Here is a 25833-nt window from a genome sequence, read left to right on the forward strand (position 1 = left end):
GGAGCCACACCGGCAGCTGCGGGGAGCTGGCAGAGGCACCTGCCCGGCACACGCGGCTCAAGTGCAGATTTATTTGGCATCTCGGCAAAGGCTGGGAAGCAAGGGACAGACGGTGGTGGTGGCAGCTGCCACAAGGCTGCAGCGGGAGGTGAGACAGGACTTCATGGTGGGAGTCTGGGCCAACTGGTGTTCAGCACAACGTAGTAGCTCTGGGCTGCTCCAGCCAAGGGTTGAGTATCTCCAAGGCTGGAGCCCACCCTCTTCCTGTGACAAGTTTTTCCCAGTGTCTGGAAATTCGGCAGCCATTCCCCTTGCTGCCACTTAGCCTGCTGCCCAGTGCCTCCAGGAAGAAACTGGGCTCCCTCTGCAGAGGGAGCTCAGCTCCCAGCTGAGCAAACCCTGCTCCCTCAGCCTCTTGTCATCCGCTCCAGGTCCAGCCACTCTGGCAACCTTCGCCAGAGGATGGTGACCCCACTGGTTCATGGGTGCACTCCTCCCTCTACCTGCAGGACAATGGTCTCTCTGCGGCACTTAGCCTACCCGCAGGGCTCACAAGGACCTTCCCAAGCCCACGGGCACCACCAGCAAGGAAAGATCCGAGGCCAGGCAGTGCGTATGTAGTACCAAAAGCCTGTATTTATTTGGAGAGACCACGCTGAGTCCAGGCCAGCTGCAGCAGTGGTGCCCTGCGTCCTGCTGCCCTCTGGCCAGCACCCCTTGCAGGCAGCTGACACCCCAACAAGCAACTGCTGCCAGCCCTACTCTTGCTGCCAAACTGGGTGCAGTTTGGGCCTTGCTCCCTCAAAAATGCTCTGTCACCTATGGAGATGTGCCTACATTGCCCATAACTGTAAGACTCCGCTTCCCCCCAGCAGGGGAAGTCACCCTGATACACTCCCCACAGCCACAAAGCACCCTGAGATGCGAGGGACCATCACAGAACCTCCCACTAGCCTGGCTGAGCAGAGCAGCGCTTACACGAGGCTTTGGCTTGAGAAACTGCACAACCGCTTCTTCCACCCACGCTTGAAAGAAGGGGGCCCAGGAGACATCGGAGAAGAGCAGGCGGGTGCCTGTTTGTGCCTTTTCTCTCGCACCCCTTAATGCGCTGTCCCCATCACTCCTGCAGTCCCAGCCCTGCCGAGCGTTAGCAGGCAGCAAACTTCTGCTGGATGAGTCTGTACCTCAGCAGCTCCTGCTCAGAGACGGACGGCTGCAGCCTTGCAGCAGCCTGCAGGAAGTCTTCCATGGTCAGGATCAGAGCAGAGCTCTCAGTATCCAGCCCTGCACGAGAGAGGGAACAGGGAGAGCCTGAGAGCCAAGCACAAGGGCAACTGGCAAGATCCAACAGCCCCCTCTCCAGCCACTGGAGACTGGGAGGAAAACCTGTGTCCCTCACCCTGGGGCCAAGCACTGAACATGATCACACCTGCAGACAGTGCCTGCCTGCCAGTAACCCAGAGTCCAGCCTTCAGATGGGGTCCCAAAGCAGCCAAGGCTCTGCTCACACAGCCCAGCTCCTGGTAGCAGCGACTCTCCCCCCTGCACCTGTGCTGGGACACCCCAGCACGCGTGGGACAGGTAGGGGCCAGGCTCCTACCTTCCTCGATCCATTCCACCTTGCGTTTGACAGCGCACATCATGGCATCTGAGCACAGGGAGTAGATGTCTGCTCCTGTCAGCTGAGCCGGGCATTTTTCTAGGATGGTGGTGAGATTCACAGAAGGATCCAAGTTAAACCTGCCAAGAGGAAAAACTGCAGGTGTAAAATCCACAATAAAAAGCAGACCAGGAGAGACATGGCAGCCAGTGTGACTGGGCAGGAGGAATCAGAGGCCCCATGTTTAGCTGCTTCTGGACAGTGCTCTGCATGCTAAAAAAAAAAAAATAATAAAAAAGGGATTGGTTTGTTTATTTTTTCAACACAGCGACTTCTCTTTGAAACATCCCCACAGCAAGGTCCTCTCTCCTGCTAAGCAGGATCAAAGGCAACTTGAAGTTCTCACTCACAGAAATTAAGCACTCCACATGCCTGGGAACAGCCGACAGCCAGGGCTGGAAAAGAACATGTTTAATTACAGACAGTATAAACCACTGTAACACCAAACCATCCCATCAGAGCCACGCTGCAGACAGTGAGCCTCCTTCAGCACGAACAACAGCATGGTGCTGGAGGGCACGACTGCCAAGCCACACGGTGTGAAAAGATGCTCACAGCCAGCCCACGCCCTGGCCTCTCCTGCTAGCTTATCGTCAAAGGCAGCAGCAATCATGGCTATCCACGACAGATCCCCTGCAGAGGCAGAGTCACAGCTGCTCACCCAGCTGCGGTGGGTGGTACCTCTGCACCTCAGTTGCAGGGCTTGCTTTTCTGCCTCCAGAGACAGTTCAGGAGCCGGGGAAGCAGCCAAACCCTGCTGCTTGGTGATCCCACGCAACCAGCATTCGGACAGACACACAGAACACAGGCTGGACACCCCTCAGCATCACAAGAGGAGGGGCAGTGAGACGAATGGAGCTGCCTTCACCTTCAGACCTGCAAACAGCAGATGCACCGGGGAAATCCTGCAGGAAGCAAACAGGAACTTCCTGCTATGTTGCTGCCCTGCAGTCTCATCACACTGTTAGGATCCAGCTGAGCTCCTCAAAAAAAGCATGTGGGTATGGGGACTGGAGAACTCTGCCAACCCTTCTGCCTGGACAGCCAGCTGAGCTGCTCCCATCTTGTAGGAAAACCAGCCTCCAGCTGGAAGTTGATGGAAGTTGCCCATCCTCTTCCCCTACCTGCTGGCTGTGGGTCAGTGACTCAGGTGCTCCCCAGGGCCCAGACATGAAGCCAAGCTGAAGCACGCTATGCATCAACCCCAGGAAGGCTGTGACCCACTGGGTGGTGGCAGAAGGCTACTGTGAGAGCACAGGGTCACTCACTTCCTGGTGACGGCGCTCAGCACCTGCAGCTGCGACTCCCGGTCTTCATTTATGCCCACATAGACCAGCTTGTCAAACCTGTCAGCAGAGAGAAGAGACAGTCGAGAACAGGCCAAGACAAACCTGTCACTGGTGCTCAGCCCTGTGCACCAGAGACTGAAGAGTGGCCCTAGGGCAGCTCCTTTTGCTTCCGAGTCCGTGGATGATACAAAGCTTGAGGGGGCGAAGCAGTCAGTGCAGTGGAGGGCAGGGCTGCCCTTCAGAGGGACCAGGGCAGGCAGGAGAAATACACTGACAGGAACCATGTGAGGTGCAGCAGCAGCAGCAGATACGAAGCCCTGCCCCAGGATGGGCAAGCTGCAGGCATGAGGACAGGCTGGGGGGCAGCTCTGAGGAACGTGCCCTGGGAGGCAAATTCTTCCCAACGGTTTGGTGCCACAGCAGGTCCCTTATTCCCCTGCTGCACGGCTGGGGAGATAACCAGAGCGGCAGGGGGTAACAAGCAGTGGCATCTTGAGCTGCTGCTACAGCCATAGGCACCGGCCTCCTCTTGGCTTCCTACTGCCCCCACAAGCCAGAGCCAGGGGGCTCTAGGAAATGTCTCTGTGCAGAGAACACGCTGAGCTGAGGGCACAGTCAAGCTCATCACTGCCTGGGGGAGCTCGGGGGAACAACCCTGCAGGGAGGCAGGGCGGGATGCGACATACCTGCCCGGCCGGAGCAGAGCCAGGTCCAGGAGGTCAGGCCTGTTCGTAGCTCCGATGACAAACACCTCTCTGGTGGAATGAAGGCCATCAAGCTCAGCCAGGAGCTGCGAGACAACTCTGCGGGGAGTAAGACAGGACGCTCACAACTAGGCCTTGGCAACTCACCCACTGCCACCCTCAGCTGCCAAACAAAAAGAGGAACCAGCAAGGCCACTGCCAGGTCTGTGTCTTGGGCTCCAGCTCACGTTTCTCTTCCCTGAAGAGCCATCCAGCTCCTCCAGTTGAGCACAGCCAGTGAGCGCCCGAGCTCACTGCAAAGCAAGCGCAAACCCCCGGTACCAAGACAGCCCTTCAGGCCTGTGCCTGGCTCTAACCCGTTCAGGGTGGGCACACATGCTTATACTATCAGACAGCGGCAACACAGACCAAACACAGGCAGGCACGCAGGGCTGCAGCTCAGGTTTCCCACTCAGACACGCTGACTGGTCCCAACTCTCCCCGCTGTGTGGTTCTGCCCAGCAGGTTTTGCTGCCAGAATGCCCTGACCGGCCGTGCCAGGCCAGTGACACCGCCAAACAGTCCTCAGGGCTGCGCACAGCATGTGTTGCAGATCTAGTCTGTGGCCACGTGGCTTAGGCTGGTCTGGCAGCACAGTACTGCACAGACCTTCTGGAATGGCGGTATCTCTACCAGGTTCTGGGATCACCTGAGGTGACCAATGGGCACCATACCCAGCCCCTTCCAGAGCTGCTGGTTTGGGGTTGTGAAGATGGATGCCAGGGGCCCATGGTGTCATTGGAAAACTCTGCAAAATCCCTCATGGATGGAGAGGAACATTGGATGAGGACCATCAGCTCAGCAGAGGAGGCCTGGGGGAAATAACCTCGTTTCTGGGTAATTCCAAGCTGTACAGACTTTGCTTCTACAAGAGGCAGCTGAAAGGTTTCCCACCGCAGGGACACAGCAGCTAATGGGAGGAGCGCACAGTAGGGGTGTGAAGGATGACCTTGGAGAGGCCAAAGGGAGCAGCTGGCAGCCACAGAAGCAGCTGGAGGAGACTCTGTCTTAACCAAATGTTTGCACAACAAGCTTGGGCAATCGGGAATCTGCAGCAATGCAAACAGCAGTACTAATGTCCAGCGAGAGTGGACAGGCCATGCAGAGGAGCTGAAGGGAGCAGGGAGGGAAAAAGTAGAGAAAGATAGCTCAGATGGACTCTGCCTTGCAGGGCAATCCCATACATCCCCCTCCCATCTGCGGTGGGTATGCTGCTCTCCCATGAACACACAATACTCACTCACCTGTCCATGACACCCCCCGAATCTCCACTCCGCCCACGACTGGGGGCCAGGGAATCCAGCTCATCGAAGAAGATAATGCAGGGTGCAGCTGCCTTTGCTCTGGCAAACACTGGAAGGAGACAGCACAGAAGATGAGAAAGACCTGGCGGAGCAGTCAACAGCAACAGGACCCACTGTATCACCAGCAGGGAAGAGCTGTGGATAGAAACCAGCAGCTCACTGCCTCACCACCACCAACTTGCTCCTGCCCAAGGGGCTCAGTAGCAGTGGGGACAGGCAGCACCCAGCACAACGGGCCCTGAGGCTCAGCTGTGTCTCTGAGGGGCTATTGTCCCATCAGGAAAACCAGGGATAAGAGTGACAGGAGGGGAAGCTGCAGCACAGCAGGGAACAGGCTGGGCATAGGAGACAGCTGGGTTCATGCCCTCACTGGCAGGTGGGGGTGGGAGTTGGGAAGAGGGGTTTAAGCACCACTTCTTTCCCTCCAGCACCACAGAAATGCCCCGTCTTCCCACATGCAGGAGCAGGATGCATCTCCTCACCATTACGCACGTTCTCCTCACTTTGCCCAATGTACATGTTGATAAGCTCTGGCCCTTTCACACTGTGGGGCAGGGAGAAGGAGACAGTTAGAGGATGCCCATCCGCTGCCAGGATAATGTCAGTCCCATTACATGACCCCCCCACTCTTCACCTAAGGAATGTCATGGCACATGTGGTTGCCACGGCTTTTGCCAGCAAGGTCTTCCCTGTCCCTGGAGGCCCATACAACAGCAGACCAGAGCGGCACAGACCCAGTGACAACAGCTCCGGGTGCTCCAAGGGCAATTGGATAGTGTCCAGGATCTCTTTCTTTGCCTCCTGGAGCCCACCAACATCCTGCCAGGACACAGAGGGGATCTGCCAAGAGAGGAAGAATCCCCATCAGCACTTCTTCCTGAGTCCCGAGCACACCTTGGCAGCGCTTGCTCCAGTCATCAGTCCCTTGTGCTGTCAGCTGTGTCTGGCTATGCAGCAAGTCAGCACCACGCTGCACAGCCCAGCCACCCCAGTTGTGGGATCACCCAGCATCCACATTTCCCCTCTCCTGAGCTTTGTAATGCGGAAAATAAACTCCATGTGTCCCCAGGCAAGCTGCACTCACAGCATGCCACCTTGTCTCCAATCCTTCATTGCACCTCGTATCAGCAAAAATACCCTGGGAAAGTATCTGCCAGGGTTGCCTGCAGCTCTGCGGCGAGAGAGACCTGCTGTATGCAGCCCTTGGGATGCACGAGGGAAGGCAAAAATAAGAGAAGGGGAGGCAGCGGGAAGAAAAGAAAAGAAAAAGAAACACAGACCCAGGGCACCTTGTGTCCCAGGGCAGTGAGGCTGTAAAAGGGCTTCACACCAGAGCAACAAAACCTGGCCTACTAGGACCTCTGTCACGTGAAGGATGTGAGAGGGACATCCTGGAGGACACTGTACAGAAAACCAGCTGCTTTCGAAAAGGGGGATGCAAGAACAAAGTCCACGGATGCTTACACGAAATAGATAGGGATGGGGTCAACTGCAAACATGCAAAGGATCACTGCAAAAAGAGGAAAGGCAGCAAACTTGAGAAGGGTGAACTGTGCCACTTTATGCTGAGCAAAACAATTTTGGAGGACGCTTCTGCTCAGCTCACAGCTTTAGAAATAACAGGAATGCCACAGTCTGCACGACGGATCCTCCTGAGCGCCAAAGCAGCTCTCCTGGGAGTGCACAGGGAAAGCAAAGCCCCAGAACACTTCCCCCCAGCTGCTGGCTGGCTGCAGAACAGGTGTCAGCACAAACCACGAGTTTAAAAATAGGCTAGAGCAAAATTCTTTCCCCCTCAGACAATTTAGCTCTCCTGCCTTTGCCACTTGAGATGATGTTATCTGATGCTGTTTCTGCAGCTGTCCAAGCAAGTCCACCACCAGGAAAATCAGGTCAGACAAGATAAGGATTTCCAGAAAAAAAGGCTTTTAAAGCAAAAGGTCACAGGCCCTCCTTCTTCAGTGCCAATGAATGGAAGAGTTTCCCTCTTCTCTGCACTCTTGCTTATACTGCCTCACTAGAAAAAGCCCTACAGACACTAGCACAGGAGCTGGAAAACTGCAGCAGGGCTGTTTTCAGGGGAGAACACTGTAAGTCTAGGACATGTTGCAGACACTGCTAGTAACTGGAGGTTTGAAATTAGTTCTTTCTAGGAGGCTCAGGCTTCAACTGCAAAGAAATGTGTGACTAGCCATAACATGTAAGCACAGAATTTAAAGTTATGTGTGTTGAGAGTATTCAGGTTTGCTAATGGGCTTTCTGAACTGCAGCCAATTACTGAGAAATTGATAAAGGACTGTAAAATGCAAACAAAATTAGCTCCCATTCACACCACTCACTGCCGAGCATGCTCTGTGGTTACTATTCATCTTACAGCAAACTTGGCAAACGTGCCTCAAAGCAGAGCTCATTTCACTCTCTAGTACATTTATGAATGAAGTCCTGGAGGAGCTCCTGGGTGATGACGCCAGCAAAGCATCATCCTGCTAGGGCAGGACTGCGAGCGGGCAGCTGGGGAAAGCACCAGAGTAACTGCTCGGAGGCCAGCATTTCCTGCCCTGTGCCGAGCTCAGTCATTCGCACCCAAAGGCAGCAAAGGAGAAAAGGCTCCGATCACCTCACTTGGTCCTAACACCACGTTACCCAGCAAAAGCAGTCACCCCAAATGCTGTTTCCAGGGGTGACAAGCTGCCAGAGGCAGATCACGCCCCTCCCAAGAAGCTGACTCTGCTGGCTTTCTCTGATACTCCATGCCCCTTTCCCTGAAGAACGCCCAAGCTCTTCAAGCTGCCCAGCTGTCAGAAAAACCAGTGCTGGCTCCAGCAGTATCCAAGGCCAGGGATCAAGTACAAGGCTTCTAACACATGAGGGGAAACTCTCCCGCACCAGTTTGTGCCCCAGCCTCTCTGTTCCCATATCCCATACGGCTAGAGAGACCTCAGCAGGGCAGCCAGCCTGCAGTTGCCTTTGTCCCTCGAAAGGCTGAGCTGCACAGCTGGCACCCCCACGGCACTAGCCAGCTGAGCTCTCCAAATAGAGCAGCAAGGGCTTCCCTCACCAAATTCAAAGCCAAGAGGGTGAAAAGTGCTAGTGGGGGAAGAGGACTGTGTGGAAGGACACAGCGGCAAGTGATGTGCCAAAGCACAGCCCCCCCCATGTGGCAAGGTCTGAGAGAGGTATCTTGAGCCGTACAGCTCTGGAGAGCCAACCACCCTTCCCCTGCCCCAGCATCCTACCTTCGGGGCTCCCACTGCCTGTGAATGGGTGCTGTGCAGCTGGTCCAGCGCAACACTAAAATCCTCCTCAAGCACTGGGAACCCAGCAGTGCAAAAATCTCTCTCCACTTCCTCACTCAGTCCACCTGGGAAACTGGGAAAGGAAGAGAAGGGAAGGACTCAGGCTCTGCCCCACTCCCAGCATTACCAGGCTGGCTGCAGCCCCTGCCCACCCCACCTCCTGCCCTGTTGCCTGTGCTACCTCAAGGTCTGGATGCGGGTGCAAGCCGCCCGGCTGCTGTGGGATAACAAGGCACAGAAATCTCCCAGCACAAAACCCTGTGAATGCGGAAACAAACAGCATCAGTTCAGTCCCTGAACACAGCTCCAGCTAGGTCATAAAAGGTGTATGGGGAAAAATTCCTTGCAGAGCTGTTCTTTGCACGTCTGTGCCCTGGTTGAAGGCTTTAGCTTCTTTTTTTTCTATTGGCTCTGTCTTCCAGCAGAGCTAAGCATCAGCCAATGCCTCTGCAAAAGCTGTGCAGTCCTTAGGCACTAGAAACCTGCAGTTAAAGCTGACATCTGAGGACCAGGGTCAACCACTGAAGAAGTGGACTGGGCTGTGGGAATTGCTCCCTTTCTCCATGGCCAGGTGGAGGAGGCTGGCCCAGCACTCCCAGCCAGCCCATCTCCACATGCTGCTGTGGTTTCACTCACTGCAGTCCTGCGGGCCAGCTTGGATAGGCTCACTTCTTTGCCCAGAGGCATACTGGCTGTCAGCATGCTCAGCATCAACCTCCTCTGCTCTTCTGACGGGGCTTCCATTTTCACTTCGTGAAGGAAAGCAGTCTGCACATCTGTAGGAACATCCTGGGGCTTGCAGGTTGTGCCGATCACTAGGACAGGGCAGCTGTTGAGAAAAGTGGGACAGTGCATGGTCTCAGCTCTATGGAAACTCCCCTCTTACACTGCCATCACTAACAAGTTGCTCCCCAACAGCTAGCCTTTCCTCCAGGAAACACACAGATACTGGCCAAGGTGTCTTGCAGCCACACTCCTCCACCTTGCCACTGAACTGCTTTCGGTGCTGTGTGTCCAAGTCAAGAGCCTTCAAGTCACATCTTCACTTGATAACTGCCTTCTGCACCCTGCTACCAGTCATCAGCCTCAAGCTCCTCCTGGGCCCCCAGCTCCCTTGCAGGGTTCCTGTGACCTTTGGTGTGCCTCACAGCAAACATGATGGGCTTGTGCATCTGAACAACTCAGAAACCAGCTTCAGACAACAAACCTCCATGACAACCTCTGCCACTAAGCTGAAAGAACAAGGGTCCTCTGAAGTAAACAAAGCAAAACTGGGAAAGAGTCCACCAGATTAAAAATAAAACCAGGCACATTAACAATCAGTCACCTTGACGTAACAGTGACTGCTGCCCTAGGAATGCCAGAAGCAAACCATCACCTTGGATGCCTACAGAAAACCTGCTGGGTCCATACCTCAGTGCTGGGTCTCTGTCCAGGAGCAGCTGTCTCAGAGTAGTGGTGACCCTGGCATCCTCTACTAGCCTGTCCCGGTCTTTGCCAAGCACCTCAATGTCTTTCAGCAGAAGCACGCATGGATGATACTGCTGGGCCTGGGCGAAGGCCATCTGTACTTTCTCCTCTGTGGCTCCACTGGTGTCACTGCACAAACTAACGCAATCAACCTGCGAGACAGACCACACAACACACAGTCTGTGGTGGTTGCAACACGCACAGCTGGGCGGATCTGGGACAACGTTCACTTCCACAAAGCTTTCCAAGAACAATTCACAGCTGGAAGGAGATAGAAGTGGATGTTTCCCAGAGACGCATTCAGGACATATTCAAAATAGACACATTCAGGACTCTCCAACGTGGACAAATGGCTGTTTCTTGCTTCTCTACAGGAGGTGAGGGGCGCAGGAGGGTCTAGTCTGACAAAGGTGAGGCCAACGGACCAGAGAAATCGATACAGCATGTGTCACAGCTCAGCAACCTAAGCTGGAAGGGATGGAGGAGTCATGGAAGTGGCCAAGACAGGGAGAACAGTGTCTCAGTGCAACAGTGCAAAGAGCAGAGGGGGAGGCTCAGGAAACTGTTCAACCCAGTGCTGCACAGGCTCAAAGTGCAGGAGGAAGGTAGAAGGTATGGGGCAGGGCGGGGGGAAGTTAGGGGTGGCTAGAGGCCCAGACACTGTTTACAAAGCAAACACTTAAGTCATCCAAAAGGGAGAGGTGACTGGTGAGCCTTGAACAGCAGCTTGAACACTGCTGGAAATGGGCAGTGCTGCCTCCTGCTGCTGCGAGGTCACATAGGGAGAGCCAAACCATCACTGGGATTCCCTGGGCCTCATTCTTGCAAAGGGTAGCCTGGAGCAGGGAGAATGTCTCAAGAGTTGATGTAAAGGGTAAGGATGGGGAAGCAGAGCAGAGGAACTCCCGTGCTCTGTGTACTACAGAAAAAAACCCAGGAGTTGTGGTTCTGGCAGGCAGGCACAGCCAAACGGCAGCAGTATCTGTATGCAAGTACAGAAGGGCAGAGAGAAAAGATAAAAAACTGCTGATCGTCAAGTGGTGGAGATTACGGTACGGAAGATACGGTGTGTCCTGGTAGAAAAGCAGGCAGAACAGCCAGAGGAAGGGAAGAGAAGGTGCAACAGTAACATAAGCACAGCACTAAGTGAGAAAAGGAGGGTGTAAGAGCTGGCAAAGGAGAAAAAACAAATACCTCCAGCTTCAGTAGTAAGAGCGTTAGTCTTAAAAAGCAGCACCCAAACTAAAACCAGAGCTGCAGCTTTGCGCATCACACTAGAACCTGAGGCCACCTGCCAGGACATGGCAGAGCCACAGTGCACCCAAACATATCCTGTACATGGATCTGAAGATGCTGTGAAGTCTCTGCAATCTCGTACTGGATCCCCAGAGCTACGGCACATCTGCAGAAGAGTAAGAGCTCAGCACCACTAAGGATCATGTCCAAATGAGCTGCAGAGCAGCTGCTCAAGGCTCTATCCACCTCCCCCACTGACCCACTGTTACGGTTTTACTTGGCTAGAAAAGAACAGTTAAAGAGACCGATGTCAACTTAGCAGGACCCAACTTCTAAACAGATGAAAACCCAAATATCCAAAATGCTTAGCTTCTTTTCTACAAGTTTACTCTAAAAAATATCCACAAAAAAAGAGCAAGCCTACATTTTCCTTCCACAAAAAGGAACCTTCCGGCTCTCTTCATCTTCCTTCTTCCAAGTCTTTCTGTTTCAGAAACCCCCTGGAAGTCATCCCAGATTGTGCCAACTCTAACCTTCACTCTAACCTCCTACAGGCTGGTGCCCCTTGAAGAATGCCTCTTGTTTTCAGCAACTGCCCTTTCCCTGCTGTTCATCTGTTTTGTCTTCCATTTACTTTTCTCAAGCCCATTCCAGACTGTATCTGCACAGTGGCCTCACGGTGTGGCCTGGCATCCCTCATTCACCTCCACAGCAGATGTAACACTTCCTTACCTTGGCTGATTCTTTCTAAAGAAACATTGTTTTGATGTTGCTCCCCTTTCAGGAGCCAAGCACTGCTATGGAAGATCTGGGGGCTTTTTTGCTCTTGGGAGGGCGGTGAATGTGAACACAGTTACAAGGAAGCTCTTCTACAGGCCGTGAGATATTGAACCAGATCTGGCACACATACTGTTATCAAACCCAGGGCTGCGTTTCTTTTCTAGGCCCCTCACCCAGCTGGAAAAGATCTCAGCATCATCTCTGCCTCACTTTCCAACATGCCTTTTGCCTAGCCTATGCAGGGGCAACTGAAAACACCCGTTGCCACCACAGTTCTTGCCTTCATCACCCCTTTTCAGTTACTGCCAAGCTCTGCGGTATAGCATCAACTCAATGCCCTACCAACTGACAGCAAGTCAGTCTGATAAAACACCACCATGTATTGCAGGTATTGGTAAAGTTCAGCAGGCTGACAGCAATAATAGCAAGAATCAGTAAAGAAAGGTACAAATGCACACACACCCCTGGGCCAAGAGATCTCTAAATTACTGATTACAGAGCAGTGGAGAGTACATGCCAGAGGAAACATCTCTTCATGCTTGTGCTCCTGACCATCTGCTACCAGCCAGTTTCAGACATGGGGCTAGATGGACCTTTAGGCTGATCCAAACGGTTGCTCTGAGGTTCGGCCCACCAGCAGTCATAATCCACACCAGAGCTAAGCTCAGCATACTCGCACTCCTTTTGTCTGCACATGCGCATGGGAGCAGCTTCTGGGTAGGCTCGTGTCACAGTTGCAGCAGGGGTGTGGGTGTGGCTACCTTAAAGAACATCTCCATAATTCTTTCTATGTTATAAATCTGCCAATCAACTGACCGCAGAAGGAATTACCTTGAAAAGGTGGAGGTTGAGGCAGCTGCACACAGCTCTGACAACCACCAGCTTCCCACTGCCACTTGGCCCTGAGAGGAGTATGCTGCCGGCCCCGCTCAGTGCACCTGCCCTGTAACACAGAGGTAGTTCTTCCACTGACTGGGGAGCAGGGTTCCAGCTCGCCTCGGCTTGCTAGAAGGAATTCTGGCTCACCGACTGTTCAGGTGAGGCCGAAGAGCTTCACAGAGCTGCTTCACAACATCAGAAAGTCCAGCAGGAGACAAACTGCTCCAGAACTCATGGCTGTTATAGGCTGGGGCAGATGGAACGGTGCTGTTTGTTGAACCCACCTGTGAGGAAAGGAAAAATAGAGCTCTGTGGAACACCACCTGAGAAAAGACAGGTACCAAGTGTCAAAGTCTGTCCTGAAATGCCAGGCCTCCACAGGTCCCTTCGTCACCCACAGCACAACCTCAGCCTTGGATCTCCTGTACACCCTCCCTGCTCTCCATTGACACCTTACCAGATAGAGAGAGGTGTTCTGGGTGTCCACCAGATAACCCTCCGACTGCTCGCCTTCCACCATGCCTAAAACCTTCCTCACTTTGAAGTAAAGCTCTGGCCACCTAAGGGAAAAAACAAGCAGTCTAAATTGCTGCATCAAGATCTTGGAAGGCAGGAACACCACAGCTGTCAACAAAACAACAGCTGAATGGCACAGGTAAGCAGAGATACTCTTGCCCTCTCCCAGGCCCCACATGGATCCTTTATGGATCCTGCTCTGCTGTCTGGCCAGGCAGACCAACAGGACTGTCAACAGTTACAGCTTCTGCTAGTGGCTTCAGTTTGCAAGACTGCAGCTGTACTAACCTTATTTCACCTATCCAGGAGCTCAAGCCATTCCTTTTTGTGCCATTGCTTGCCTCACAACAACTCCGCAGAGATTCACCTGCAGTGTATAAAATCTTACGGCACAGAGTCATCTAAGCTGCAGACAAGGACTCACCCAAAAACCACAAGGGCCTTACAAGCACCCTGCCCTGAACATCCCACAGGAAAAACACATCCACATTGATATCCCACTGGACAGATTAAGGGATCTGCAGAGGTTTCCTCCAGGATTTTCTCCACCCTGAGTAATTCTATCACTTGCACCCCAACACAGTTCCAAGCTCTTTAGGTCCCATGAACTCTGCTATCTTCTCTGGCTTGCCCCATGGCTAATATGTAACAGAAGCTTCCACAACAGAAGACTTGTGCTTCCTGCCTCCCTCTGAGGAACAGCCTAGAAAATGCTCATCACAGCAGTGCTATAAAACTACTGAATTTTAAAATACATAGCGGAGCTGGGTAGTGTTACAACATGTCACTGGTACAGCCCAGATGAATGATTCAAGGCAATTATTCACAGAACATGCATCAGTTACCCAAGGCAGCCCCCTCTGTGACACAGATGAAGCATTTACATTGCCACCAGCCAAAACCCACCGAAAGCACCCCTATCCTGACAGAGTGCTGACTTGCACTTAGCACTGAACTGTTTCAAAGCCATATGAGCAAAACCAAGAAAGGCAGAATTGGCAGCCAAACAGAAAGTTATCCTAAGGTGAACTGTAAGAGGTTATATTCACACTTTGTTGTCTGTCACCCGTTTACAAGCCCACCTTCCACTTTGCTTTCTTTATGTAGCACTGGCTGTCCTCGAGTGACCCCTTCCTCTTTAGTCTTTTTCCTCATCAGTTTCTCTCTTTTTCCTTCCTTCCCTCCATGACTATTCAAATGAGCTAAGGGAGGCCTCCCTCTTAGCTGCAGCCTTCCATAATCCAACAAAAGCATTTCCCTCTTCCCCCTAAAGAAAGAGGCAGATAAACTCTGAAATCCAGGGACAGATCAGAATGGAATGAACTGTCTCATTTCAAGAGAGTTGGTGTCAGAAAAGTATCTTTTCTCTTGCAGTACCGGTGTCACAGAGGTTGCCACCTACCTTAGGAATTTGTCTGCATTTACTTCTAAAAACTCAGCATATCCAAATGTTGGAACACACAGGATGTCTCCCTCCTGGACAAGCCTACAAAAAAAAAAAAAAAAAAAAAAAAGCAGGGAGTTTCAGCAGTGAGAGTAAATCCTGGTTGCGTTGAGTGTTTTCCCTGCCCCATATCACAACTGTTTTTACAGAAAATAATGCAGCTATTCGTACCAACTCATTCCTTTCCTGTAAATAAAACTATAAATAGCCACTGAAAGTTTAAGCACACACTGGGTACAAGTAGGTGCATCCAGACTATTAAGAGGAACCTTTTGGGAAGGGTACAGAAGATGAGTGCCATTTAAGAGTGCCCCTTCCAGACAAAATAGCCTCCTTATCCCCGGAACAGGTGAGTATAATTCCAGCAGAAAGCCTCAGCAGCAGGATGAAAGAGGCTTGGGGGCAGGTGTTGTGCGGGAGGATGGCAACACATCCCGTCTCCCGATTACTCCATTCGAGGCTGAAAAGCAGGGTTACAAACGTGCCCCAGAACGGAGGTTTGCGGGCAGCACCTGGGAGCCCACAGTCCTCAGCCAGAGGCAGATCCACTTTGTGGTAGATCATGAGGAAAGAGACTTGAATACAACTCTGGAAGGACAGGACAGGAGGCGCCAGGAGATAGCACAAGGGGACACCGTCAGCCTACTAAGCATCCACAGCGAGGTGCTGAGGGGGTGCGCCAGCAGCATGCCTCGGGCCTGGCACCACCAGCGCACCCCAGGGCCCCACAGCACTGGGCAGCTCACCGCGGCGTCTCAAAGTGCTTGGAGAGGACACCATCGTAGCCCCCTCGGGTGCTGTAGGCTGGCGAGCGGACCATTTCCAGGCGCAGCTCCTTGGCGAAGGGCGGCACGGCCAGCACCGAGCGGCTGCCCTTCCCATCCGCTGCCCCGGCCCTTTCGTACCTCTGTGGGGGGAGAGGGCCCAGCGTCAGGCCCCACCAGACTGGCCCCTGGCCCCCAGCCCCGGCTCACCCCGGCCCCCAAGGCCCAACTCACCTTGGCCCCAGCCCACCACGACCTGGCCCCGGCCCCAGCCCCCAGGCTCTCAGCTCAGCTCACCCCGGCCCTCAGCCCCCAGCCCCCCAGGCACAGCTCACCCCGGCCCAACCCCGGCCCCCGGCCCCGGCTCACCCCGGCTCTCAGCCCCCCGGGCCCGGCCCACCTCGGCCCCCAGCCACCCACCCACGGGCCCGGCTCACCCCGGCCCCCAGCCCCCTGGGCCCACCCCAAGCCCCCGGCCCCGGCTCACCCGCAGGCGGAGGAGCGCAGCAGCGGCGGGGTCGCAGCCTAGGTTGAAGGCCAGGGCGGGGGCCAGCAGGGCGGCGCCGTCGTGCAGGCCGCGGCGGGCGGCCCGCGGGAACTCCCAGGCGGGCGGGCGGGCCAACAACGCCGCCAGGTGCTCGCGGTCCGCCCCCTCGGCGCCCACCCGCACCCACTCCCCCTGGAACAGCCCCACCGCCAGCAGCCCCCGCCGGCTCACCCACACCTCCGCCCCGCCGCCCGGCCCGCCGCCGGGAACCGCCCGCAGCCGCGGGGCCGCCGCCGCCTCCCGCCCGGGCCCGGCGGCGGCGAAGCGGGAGACGAGGGGCGGCGCGGCGGGGCGCCGACAGGGGGCGCCGGCGGGCGGCGGGGGGGCGAGCGCCGTGCGCGTGCCGCTACCCAGCAGCCCCTGCAGCGCGGGCCGCGCCTCCAGCACCAGCGGGCCCGGGCCCGGGCCCGGCCCCGGCAGCGCCTCGCCCCGCCGCGCCAGCACCGCGCCGCCCGTCGGCCTCGCCGCCCGCCCCGCCGAGCCCAGCAGCACCCAGGCCAGGGCCGGCGGGCGGCGCACGGGCCATACGGCCACCCGCCGGCCGGCCGCCAGCCCCAGACGCCGCAGCAGCGCCCCGCGCAGCCACAGCTCCGCTCCCCGCCGCCCGCCGCCCTCCAGCGCCACGGCGCTCAGCAGCACGGCCTGCGCCCCGCCGCGCCCCGCCGGCCGCACCGCCAGCACCAGCCCGCCGCCCCGCCCGCGCAGCGCCGCGCACAGCGGCGGCGGCGCCAGTAGCAGCGCGGTGCCGGGCGCTAGCTCCGCCGGCGGGGCGTCCAGCGGCCGCAGCACCGCCACCGCCATGGGGCCGCGGGGGCGGGCCCGCCCGCCACCACTGAGGGGCGCGGCTAGAGTGGCCGCGGCGCGCAGGCTCCGCCACGGCCTGCGAGCGGCGGCGCAGAGCGGCCCCGGGCGGCCGGGGAGCGTAGGGCTGGTGTGCGGCAGCGGCTTACCCCGCAGCGGCGGCACCGCGGGCCACGGGCAGCTCGCCCGGCGGCTCGGGGGGCCTCGCCTCGGGCAGGGTCTGCGCCAGGCCCCGCTGCCCCGGCGCTCCCCGGGCCCTGGTGCCACGGCTGCGGAAGGTGGGAAAGGGGGGGAATGGGGCCAAAAATGGCAGGTGAGGCCTTTGCGGCCCAGCCCTCCCTGAGCCTCACGCCGGCTGAACATGGAATGAGAGGGAAATGGTGCACACCCAGAGCAAAACGGGTTGTCCTTGCCAGTGCCAACCTGGTGAGATTTTGTGGGCTAAAGACATGCGCTTGATTCGTAAGAACGTGCTTGGTGTTAGTGCTGGACTAACCTTGAAAAGGAGCAGCCAGGAGGAATTCAGAGCCTCTCATCCGCGCCTGTGTCCTCTGCCAGAAGCTGGCTCACTCTGAGGAAGGGGCTGCTCGTTGTACCGAGCAGCTGTTGGCAGTCTGAGAAGCAAGTAATGAAAAACAGCCCCCCGCAGGATTCTTTAATTCCGCCTCCAGGCATCCCTGCGTGTTGACACACAGATGAAGAGGGCTCTGCTGGACTGAGGGGAAGGAGTGAGGCTTCTGGTTAGCGCTCCAGCCGGGCTTGTGTCCCAGCGCCTGGCTCCGCACGAGGGAGCACTGTACAAAATGTTCATACTTGCTTCCTAACCTCCCAGTCTGAAAATCCAGCCGGCCGCTTGGGAGCATCAGCCAAGACAAAATGCCAGTTAGAAAGTTGTATTAAGAAGCTGTACAGAAATGGCACCCTGAAAATGCTTCTGCAGATGCAGCCCTGCATTTGCATTCTCTCTTCCAGCCTGCTCTGGGCCCATCACCAGGGCACCCCCACCACCCGCTTGCAACCCCCAGATGTGTGTGCCTGACAGTCAGCTTCCAATCCCCTAAAAGCTGGGAGATACCAAAATAATCTCGTTTTAGTCCCTTTTCCCTTTCCTTGTCCCTTCTTCCATGACTGGTTTAGCAGATTGCTTAAGTCCCTGGCTAGGGCCGAGCACATAGCGCTGCGAGGAGATCTGGGTGTGCCACGGGCAGCAGCCCTGGTGAACTGAAGGCAGGCTGCAGCAGTGCCAGCTGCTGAACGGTGGCTTTGATGTTACTGACTCCTCTTGCCTGAGCCACGTGGAAGGGCTCTCCTGCCTGAGTGAACCCAGCCTTTGTGGCTGAGGGATCCCCAGGGCCCCTCACAGAGGGAAGCTCGTGCCAGCCAGGCCCTGGTGCGGTCACCAGGACGGCTGCTGGGTCTTGCATAGGCAGCCCCGCTGCAGTGGTGGAGATGTGTGCAAGTGGCAGCCACTGCCATAAGTCAGGTTTTCTTCTGTTGTGCTGTTGCAGCCGACCCTGGCCTGAACCAGTGCTGGCAGGAGCTGTGGCTGGGTTTGATTACCACTAACCTCAGGACAGATCAAATCTGAAGCAAAGGACGAGAAGAGTGTGCTGTCCTACTCCTACTGCCACTACAACCACAGTGACATATGGAGGACAGCGAGCACTTCCCTGCTGGACTTAGCACAGGCAACTAAGAGGTGAATGACTGCAACTGCTCCAAGAATTGCCCCACCATACCCTGCCGCCAGCCCCTGGTGGTAACCAGGAGCTGAGCCTTGCGTGGTCACTGCCATCCACCAGCATCACCCTTCACTTGGCCTCCCTTGGGCTCTCACCCCGTGAGTGGCGGGGCAAGGGCATGTCTGAGCCCCAACACCTGGCTGCACCCTGTGGTTACTTCCTAGCACATGAGAAGTGCCTTGGGGCAGCAGCCCTCCCCACGGCTCCTCCTTCACCGTGTGAAGTGAGAGCTGGGAGCCTACCAGGCACTACCAGAAGCATTGTCTGCATCCGGCCCAAGGCTGGGGTATTTCACCTTGTAGCAGTTGTGGCTCTCACAGCACTTGCACCCAGCACAAGGCAAAGAGCCAGGCCATCTGCACTCGGGCAGAGGAAAAAAAAAAAAAAAAAGATTGCAGGCATCCAGTGCCAGCATGGCACAGCCCAAATAAAAGGTTTGCAGATGCTGCTCAGGCAGGATTAGGCCTCCAATGTGCTAAGTCTCGGCTCTCAGTGAGCCTAATTGCTGCTGCAATAAGCCCTGGCTGGTCCTTTCCTGAACTGTGCTCCCTATGCCCCCCCCCCTCCCCATCAAACATATTTTTTTTGCTGCAAAGCTTGTATTTGCCATGCATACGTTTCCCCCTGCCACCCGGGGGGGGGGCTGGCCGAGCAGAGGAGGGGAAAAGCAGGAAATCTGCAGATGCCACTTTTATTGCTCTGCTCTTCCCAGCCAGCATCCCACTGCTCTCCCCCTGCCCAGCACAGCCTGTGGCTGCCTGTGTGCAAGAAGCCAGGTCCAGCAACAGAAGCAGGGACAGGTGACAGCATTGTTACATGGCCACACACCCCCTGAGCTGTATTACAGAACTTTCCAAATTGGAATTACTCAGATTTTAATAAAACCTTTCGATAATTTTCTGGTTTGTTTGGCTGGTAGATGAAACTGGGTGTGTTCCAGGGGAGCTGTCACAGCATGTGCTTGGGCCAGTTCAGCCCAGCTGTGAGATGAGGAGCCGTCAGAGCCAGGAGTCAGGCAGTTGGGTGGCCACATGCACTGCTGAGGGTGCTTGGGCAGTTGGGACCACGCGGCTGCTCTGTGTGCCTCCTTGGGAGGCCAGGGTGCCCCCCACGGTACCTCCCACTATGTGCTCACCTAGCCCAAGTGAGCAGCTGCTCCTTGTATTCAACCACAAGGATGTGGCAACACCGGCCCAGCTCCGCACCTTCCAAAGCAACAGGAAGAGCGCACTGCACAGACACTTGAGAGGCAGAGTGCCTGTCCTGCCATCAGGGCAGGGAAGAACCTCCCACTCAAGCTGTATCGAGGAGGATTTTCCCTAATGCATGGGAGCATGGAGCAACTTTCTTCCTCCCCACAACTTCCCTCAGGAGCTGGCTGAGTTTCGGATCATCTCCTAACCCATCAGCTGTGGTTTGGCTCTTTGGCTGACACAAATCAATCACCTTCTGGCATGTGTGGGCCACTGGACTAGACCTTAGTTCTGGGGAGATGCATGAGGGCTTGGATTTGCCCCCTTGGAGCAACCACACTGCCTCAGCAGAGCTCTCCGGCCCAGTTTAGGCACGAGGCTGGGGAAGATCTGCTCACAGCTAGCAGCTGCCATGAGAAGTGCCAAAGGAAGGTACAAACTGCAATGCAGAGCATGAAAAGCAAATATACACCACAATTTTATTTATGGATGTGTAATAAATAAATAAATGGCAGACAAAACAGGGAGAGCCACATTCAAAAATCCAGATCACTAAAGTGCTTTCAGACATAAATATAGGATGACCAAGAAACAGCTCTGACATTAACACTTTTTACAGACAATTACAAAATATCTTCTTATGTCAATTCACAAAATTTTTTAGTTGCTCCAGGGTACTATGGCTTGGTTTTAAAAAAGGTCTGTTCTATTATGCATAGTGTAGCAGATAACATTCAAGAGTATACAAAATCATTGCAAAAACAGAAATGTCTTTACCCCCTTCTCCCAAACATGAGTTAAGGAAGCTACACAGTGTAAATCCAGTGATAAGGCTGCATTGGCAGGCCAGATCCTCAGGAGGTATAAACGGGCACATCCTGTCGGGTTACACCAGCTTGAGGATGAACGCTACCGCATTTAAAAACCCTGCTCTGCTGCTCCTCGAGGTGGAAGAATTGTGTGTTCAAAGTGGAGGGACTCGCCGCACAGGCACTGTGTGGCAGTGGAAGTGCTCGGAGAAGGCGTCTGTGAACTCATGCACCGTCCTTGCACCCGCACACTTGAGAATGGAGCGAATCCCATTGCATTGCTGCTCTGTGTGCTCCTGGGTAGCTGGGAAGCATCCACAGCCCAGAGGGGAAGGGCAGCTCTGCCCCAGCAATGGTCTGTGCTGACCACACTGCAGTCCAGTTATCACACTGCTCCCAGCCCCACTGAGACACCTCTCCCACCCTCCACCCTGGCTCTGCTGAGAAGTGAACAGCTTGAAAGGAGGGGACAAGGGTGTGTGTGTGCCCAGTTTTAAAATGCCCTGAATTCAGATAAAAGTTCAATTATTTAAGAAAAAATATATATATATCTCAATAAATATTATTATCTCGCCAGGAAGCTGTGAGGTCTGGCCTCCTGCGGGGTGGCCTGAGCTCAGTGGTCCCTGTCGTTCTGCTCCGTGGGGGGGTCCCCGTTGATGCACTGCCTAAGTACACCCCTCTTCTCATGCCTGGCTGTCCTGGAGAGGTCGATGGCTGTGTCCTCCAAATCTTTTGCAGGGCCAAGCTTGTCAGAGCCCCTCTGGGAACTGGCCTGCTTCCCTTTGAGTTCCTCCTCCTCCTGCTCCACTCGCCAGCCATCTGCCAGCTTCTCTTGGCTCTCTGCCTTCCTGTTCACCTCCATGGACTTTTTGTGCATGCCTTGCAGAGGGGAGAGAGCAAAGCCAAGGGCACCGGTTGCTTACATCTGCCTGGGACCACTCAGCATCACCTCCTGCCCTCCTTCTGCTTCCTTCAGCTCTCGCTTGCACCCCAAGGAAAACTCAGGCTAGTCACCAGCCTTTCCCAATCTGGAGCCCTGCTACCTGCACTCTGCAGCCCGAGAGGATGGCTTGCAGTAGAACTGGTCCGTACCTCCCCTGCAGCAGGGAAGACAGGGAGAGCAGTGCTGCGACAGCCTGTCCCAGCCTGACGTCAAGTGCTACCTCAGTGTAGGTGAGTATGAGTGGAAGGTAGCTCTGAGGTAGCATTGTCTCCAGTTGGAGGGGAGGGTGATGGCTTCCTAGACACGCTGCAGCTCCCACGATGGCTACTAGCACCAGAAAATGATACCTAACCACGTGCGGGCACCTGTCTGACTCGGCTGTAAAAGGTTTTTCCCTTTCTCAGCTGTTCTTTGCAAGGAGGGAGTGGAAAAGTCAGGGTGCTTGGCAGCCCGCATACAGCTCACGCCGAGGCCCTGTTCATTTCTAGGAAAGGGTGAGGGCAGCCGTATGGAAGACTAAGGGCTGTTTGCTCTGAGGCTGCCCCCCAACCCCCTCAGCCCCAAGCTCCCACTTACCCAGCAGCCACGGGGCGCATGATCCCACCAGCCCGCTCTTGGCAGAGTTGATGATGGACTCGGGCAGAGGGATGGAGTGCCTCACCATGGCCCCATAGAGGCCGTATTCGGCCATCACACTGCTCCGGCCCCAGCACTTCTCCCGCTTCCGCCACTTGGCTCTTCGGTTCTGAAACCAAACCTTCAGGGGTAACAGCCAGGAGAGCATGGAGGGGTGGGATTGGGGAGGAGACGGCCCCCGTGGCCGGGCATCCAGGGCCCGTCGGGCAGAGAGGAGTGTGTGTCCAGGGCAAAGGGGCGGCCGCGTGCGTGGAGGGGTTTGGGCATATGAGCACAGGGTGTGGACACGCAGGTGGCAGTGTGAGGGTGGCCAGGAGAGTGTGTGGGGAGGGGGTTCAGGGAGGGCACACACGTGGGTGTCAGTGAGAGAGGGGAGGTGGGGGGGAAAGGGAGCACACATTACACGAGGCTGATTTTGACACAGGAGCATGATCCCAGCCAAAGTCACCCTAGGCTCCACCTGCCCGCAGGGCCCCTCTGCTGCCTCCACATGGAGCACCAACCTCTCCAGGAAAGGGGGTCCGTAATGCAGTGACCAGTGATGACAGAGGACGCTCAGGTCCCCCTCCTCACCCCCTTCCTGCACTTGAAGGCTCAGGAGGTGTAGCTACAACCTGGCTACTGCCCAGACCACCACCCATTCTTAAGCCAATGAGCTGCTCCACAGCAGGGCAGGATCAGGCTCTAAAATGCCACATGCTCCTCAAAGTGACCAGCTAGTAAGCAAACCGGTGGGAAACGGCTTAGCCCAGCAGCTCCTGAATCGCACTAGCTCCTGCCTGGGTCTCTGGAGGACAAAGCCAAGCTGGTGGCAGTGAGCAGCTGTCGGGGCTAGCTCAGTCCTCTGGTTCTGCATTTCCATTTGGAGCCCGTTTGGAGCCAGGGGGACAGAAGATGAGCTGCTCCCACAAGCACCCCGCTGCATTTCAGTGCCACCACCACATTCCCACCACTTGTACTCACTGACCACAGCGCAGAAGGGACCACTGGGCATCAGTAGCCCACAGGCTCCGCAGGGAGAGGGGCCCATCGCAGCCACCTACCTGTATCCTGTCCTCGGGCAGCTCCGTCTTCACAGCCAGCATCTCCCGGGCATAGACGTCAGGGTAGTGAGCTTCGTTGAAAGCCTTCTCCAATTCCTCCAGCTGGTGAGCCGTGAACACCGTCCTGCCGAGAGGAGAGAGCATCCTGCCACACAGCCCAGAGCCTGCTGGCAAAGCGGCCAGGCCGGCAGCCCCCTCCCCACCGAGGTCTTCCTCCTGAAAATCCCCTCCCCACCCCAGCTGCGACCCTTCTCCTTCCTCCCCTGGGGACTCCCACCGCCCCAGCCTGGGGACAGAGGTGGGATGGGGACAGCCCTGCCCTTGGGCCCCACCTGTGCCGGCGTTTCTTCCTCTTGATCTGGGCTGCAGACATCTTCAGCTCGCCGGCATCCCCGGACAGGCTGTCCTCGTCTGGCAGCAGCATGCGGGAGGGGGAGAGTCACGTTCCGCCGGCAGCGAGGGGACCGAGCCCGGCGCCCCAGGCAGCTGGGGTCCCCTCCCACGGCAACCGACGGCCGGGCCCCGAGCCCCGCACGGGCGATGCCATCCCAGGAGAGGGGGAGGGGGAGCCCGGGGGGGCAAAGGGGTGGGGGGGGGGGGGGTGAGGGGAGCCCGGGGCCGACCTCCGCTCGGCGTGGGGGGGGGCGCTCCCCGGGGCCGCTCGGGCAGCGGCTCCAGCCGGGCCCCCCGGTGCGCGGGTGCGCGCCCCCCCGGCCCCGCTCACCGGAGATGTTTTCCTTGTGGCGGCGGGCGGCGGGCGGCGGCCCGGGGGGCGGGCGGGGGCCGCGGGCGGGCAGCAGCGGCAGCGGGGCGGGCAGGAGGCAGGGGGCTCCCGGCCCCCCCAGCCCACACAGCAGCCCCAGCCCCAGCCCCAGCGCCCCGCCACTCTCGTAGCCCCCGGCGGCGGCAGCGGGGGGCGGGCCGGGGGGCGGCTGTAGCTCGGCTTCCAGCCCCAGCAAGTCGGTGATGGCGAAGCCCTTGGCCCGCAGCCCCGCGCCGCTCGGTCGCGCCTCCGTCCCCGGGGCCCCCAGGCCCGGCCCCGCCGCCGCGCGTCCCCCCGACGGCTCCGCCCGGCCCGGCATCGCCGCCGCCTGGCCCGGCCCGGAGCGGGGAGCGCCGCCCGCCGCCCCTTTTATCGGCCCGCCGGCCGCCCCGGCTCCAATCACACCGCGGGCCGGCGGGGGGGCCGCTCCCAATCCCCGGATTAACGGCCCCCGGCCCCCCCGCCGCCCCGGCCCCCGCGCCCCTCCCCCGGCCCCCCCGGCCACCGCCCCGATCCCCCACCGCCCCCTCCCACCGCCCCTCCCTCTGCTCCCCTCGGCCCCAGCCCCTCGGTCCTCCCCATCCCCTCCCCGGGTCCCCTGGGCCCGCCCCGCCCTCCAGCCCCAGCCACCCCGGGGGTCCCCTATAAGCCCCACTCCCATCCCCGTGGGTTCTCTCCCCGGGTCTTCTGCCCGGACCCCTCTGCCATGTCCCCATGTCCCCTCCCTAGCAACCCCATCCCACCCTGTGGCCCTTCAGCCCCACATCCCAGACGGGGCGTCCCACCCGGCTATCACTCCCCACAGCCACCATCGCTCAGCACCCCGGGGGTAGGGGGGGCGGGGGGCTGGGGAGCGGGACCCTCCTTGACCCCAGGTGTCCTGCCACTATGGCCACCTCGAGGTGCCTGGCCTCGGTGCTCCCTTTTGCTCCCAGATTCTTGCACCTGGGCTGCAATTCCCCCTCCCCCCCCCCATCCCCCCCGGGCCCATCCCTTCATCTGTTGATGGAAACGATTTACAACCGGCTTACATGGGCCGCCTGATCTGGGCCTTTGCTGGACCGTCAGATTAACTGAGGGTCCTTCTGATAAAGATAATTACAAGGGGACTCCGCATTAACTTTGCATTATTAAAGAAAGACCCAAATCTCCCCTCGCAAGCTGTTCCCGGGATTAGCAGAACAATAACTTTCATTTAGGATAATTGCCGTGGCCAGCGCTGGGGGCTGGCGGCGAGGGGGGACCCTCCGGACCCTCCTGCCTCACACCAAGAGAGGCAAGTGGGTGTGAGGGGAGCAGGAGGTGCATGGGCATCATGCTCCCGAAGGCACCAGCTGGGGTCCCCATGGGCTCGGGATGCAGAGGTGCCTGGGGAACCCCCACCCAGGGCAGCCCCTCATGGAGGAATGGGGCACCCTGGGGTCCCCTCGGGCACCTTTGCTTCACCAGTTTTGCCACAGTTTTGCTCGAATCAGAGACTTTCACTGCCAGGCGGGGAGGATCTGCTACAGTAATTAGAAGCCATAATCCGGCCACCACCCACAACAAATTTCCTGTCCGAGCAGATATTAGTGGATAAAACCCTAATTTTTGACATTGTCCCAGAATCAGCTTGATTTCAGCAGTTTACATTCAGGCTGAGCTGTTGGGAGAGATGATGAAGCCTTAAATATGCATATGGCCTAGGCATTTGGAAAGTTTGGGGATAAAGTGCATATAATTGCTCCTAATCAGTTTATGAAACATAAAAGCTCAAACCCAAGAGAAAGCCGATAGATGCAGAAATGGAAATAGCGATTAAATCTCCCCGTGCTGGCGAGGTGGCCTGGATACGATGGTGCTGCCCAGGGCGGAGGGTGGCCGGTGCAGTGCTACAGGGGACAGGGGCTGCGGCCACTGCTGGGACGGGGCAGTGGGCAGGGTGGGGGGACAGGCCTGCTGCCGCCGCCACTCCCCCAGGCATGGTGGAGAG

The 25833-nt window shown here is 57.1% G+C and overlaps 2 protein-coding genes across 3 annotated transcripts; both read right to left on the reverse strand.

Moving 5' to 3' along the window:
• Window positions 1-616: 616 nt before the first annotated feature.
• PEX6 (peroxisomal biogenesis factor 6) lies at window positions 617-16761 on the reverse strand. The gene is made up of 17 exons (XM_040611513.1): window positions 15869-16761; window positions 15364-15524; window positions 14576-14659; window positions 13115-13217; window positions 12805-12941; window positions 12610-12721; window positions 9706-9914; window positions 8929-9121; window positions 8474-8550; window positions 8233-8365; window positions 5631-5836; window positions 5479-5540; window positions 4937-5045; window positions 3636-3752; window positions 2929-3006; window positions 1601-1740; window positions 617-1284 (listed from the first exon to the last, which is right to left on the reverse strand). The coding sequence occupies exons 1-17, from the start codon at window positions 16727-16729 to the stop codon at window positions 1148-1150; spliced, it is 2919 nt and encodes a 972-aa protein (XP_040467447.1). The 5' UTR covers window positions 16730-16761; the 3' UTR covers window positions 617-1147.
• A 3368-nt stretch (window positions 16762-20129) lies between these two features.
• On the reverse strand, window positions 20130-24205 carry VSX1 (visual system homeobox 1). Of its 2 annotated transcripts, none has more exons than XM_040611515.1 (5): window positions 23823-24205; window positions 23431-23509; window positions 23099-23222; window positions 21996-22176; window positions 20130-21355 (listed from the first exon to the last, which is right to left on the reverse strand). In XM_040611515.1, the coding sequence occupies exons 1-5, from the start codon at window positions 24178-24180 to the stop codon at window positions 21090-21092; spliced, it is 1008 nt and encodes a 335-aa protein (XP_040467449.1). In that variant the 5' UTR covers window positions 24181-24205; the 3' UTR covers window positions 20130-21089. The 2 variants fall into 2 exon arrangements, with proteins under 2 accessions (XP_040467449.1, XP_040467448.1); XM_040611514.1 differs by having other exon boundaries at window positions 21996-22164; window positions 23823-24192.
• Window positions 24206-25833: the final 1628 nt, after the last annotated feature.

Source organism: Falco naumanni, chromosome 12 (assembly GCF_017639655.2).
Source record: "Falco naumanni isolate bFalNau1 chromosome 12, bFalNau1.pat, whole genome shotgun sequence".
NCBI classification, from domain to species: domain Eukaryota; kingdom Metazoa; phylum Chordata; class Aves; order Falconiformes; family Falconidae; genus Falco; species Falco naumanni.

What these genes read in the sequence shown, in the direction of transcription:
- PEX6 (XM_040611513.1), bottom strand. Translation starts at nt 16,729, where the DNA reads ATGGCGGTGGCGGTGCTGCGGCCGCTGGACGCCCCGCCGGCGGAGCTA. An exon ending in AGGCAGTGGGAGCCCCGAAG is followed by an intron (nt 5,837 to 8,232) that starts GTAGGATGCTGG and finishes CTCTCTTGGCAG; the next exon opens with ATCCCCTCTGTGTCCTGGCA. An exon ending in CTGAGCGCCGTCACCAGGAA is followed by an intron (nt 1,741 to 2,928) that starts GTGAGTGACCCT and finishes TCCTCTTGGCAG; the next exon opens with GTTTAACTTGGATCCTTCTG.
- VSX1 (XM_040611515.1), bottom strand. Translation starts at nt 24,180, where the DNA reads ATGCCGGGCCGGGCGGAGCCGTCGGGGGGACGCGCGGCGGCGGGGCCG. An exon ending in AGGAAGAAACGCCGGCACAG is followed by an intron (nt 23,223 to 23,430) that starts GTGGGGCCCAAG and finishes TCCTCTCGGCAG; the next exon opens with GACGGTGTTCACGGCTCACC. An exon ending in ATGCGCCCCGTGGCTGCTGG is followed by an intron (nt 21,356 to 21,995) that starts GTAAGTGGGAGC and finishes CCCCTCTGCAAG; the next exon opens with GCATGCACAAAAAGTCCATG.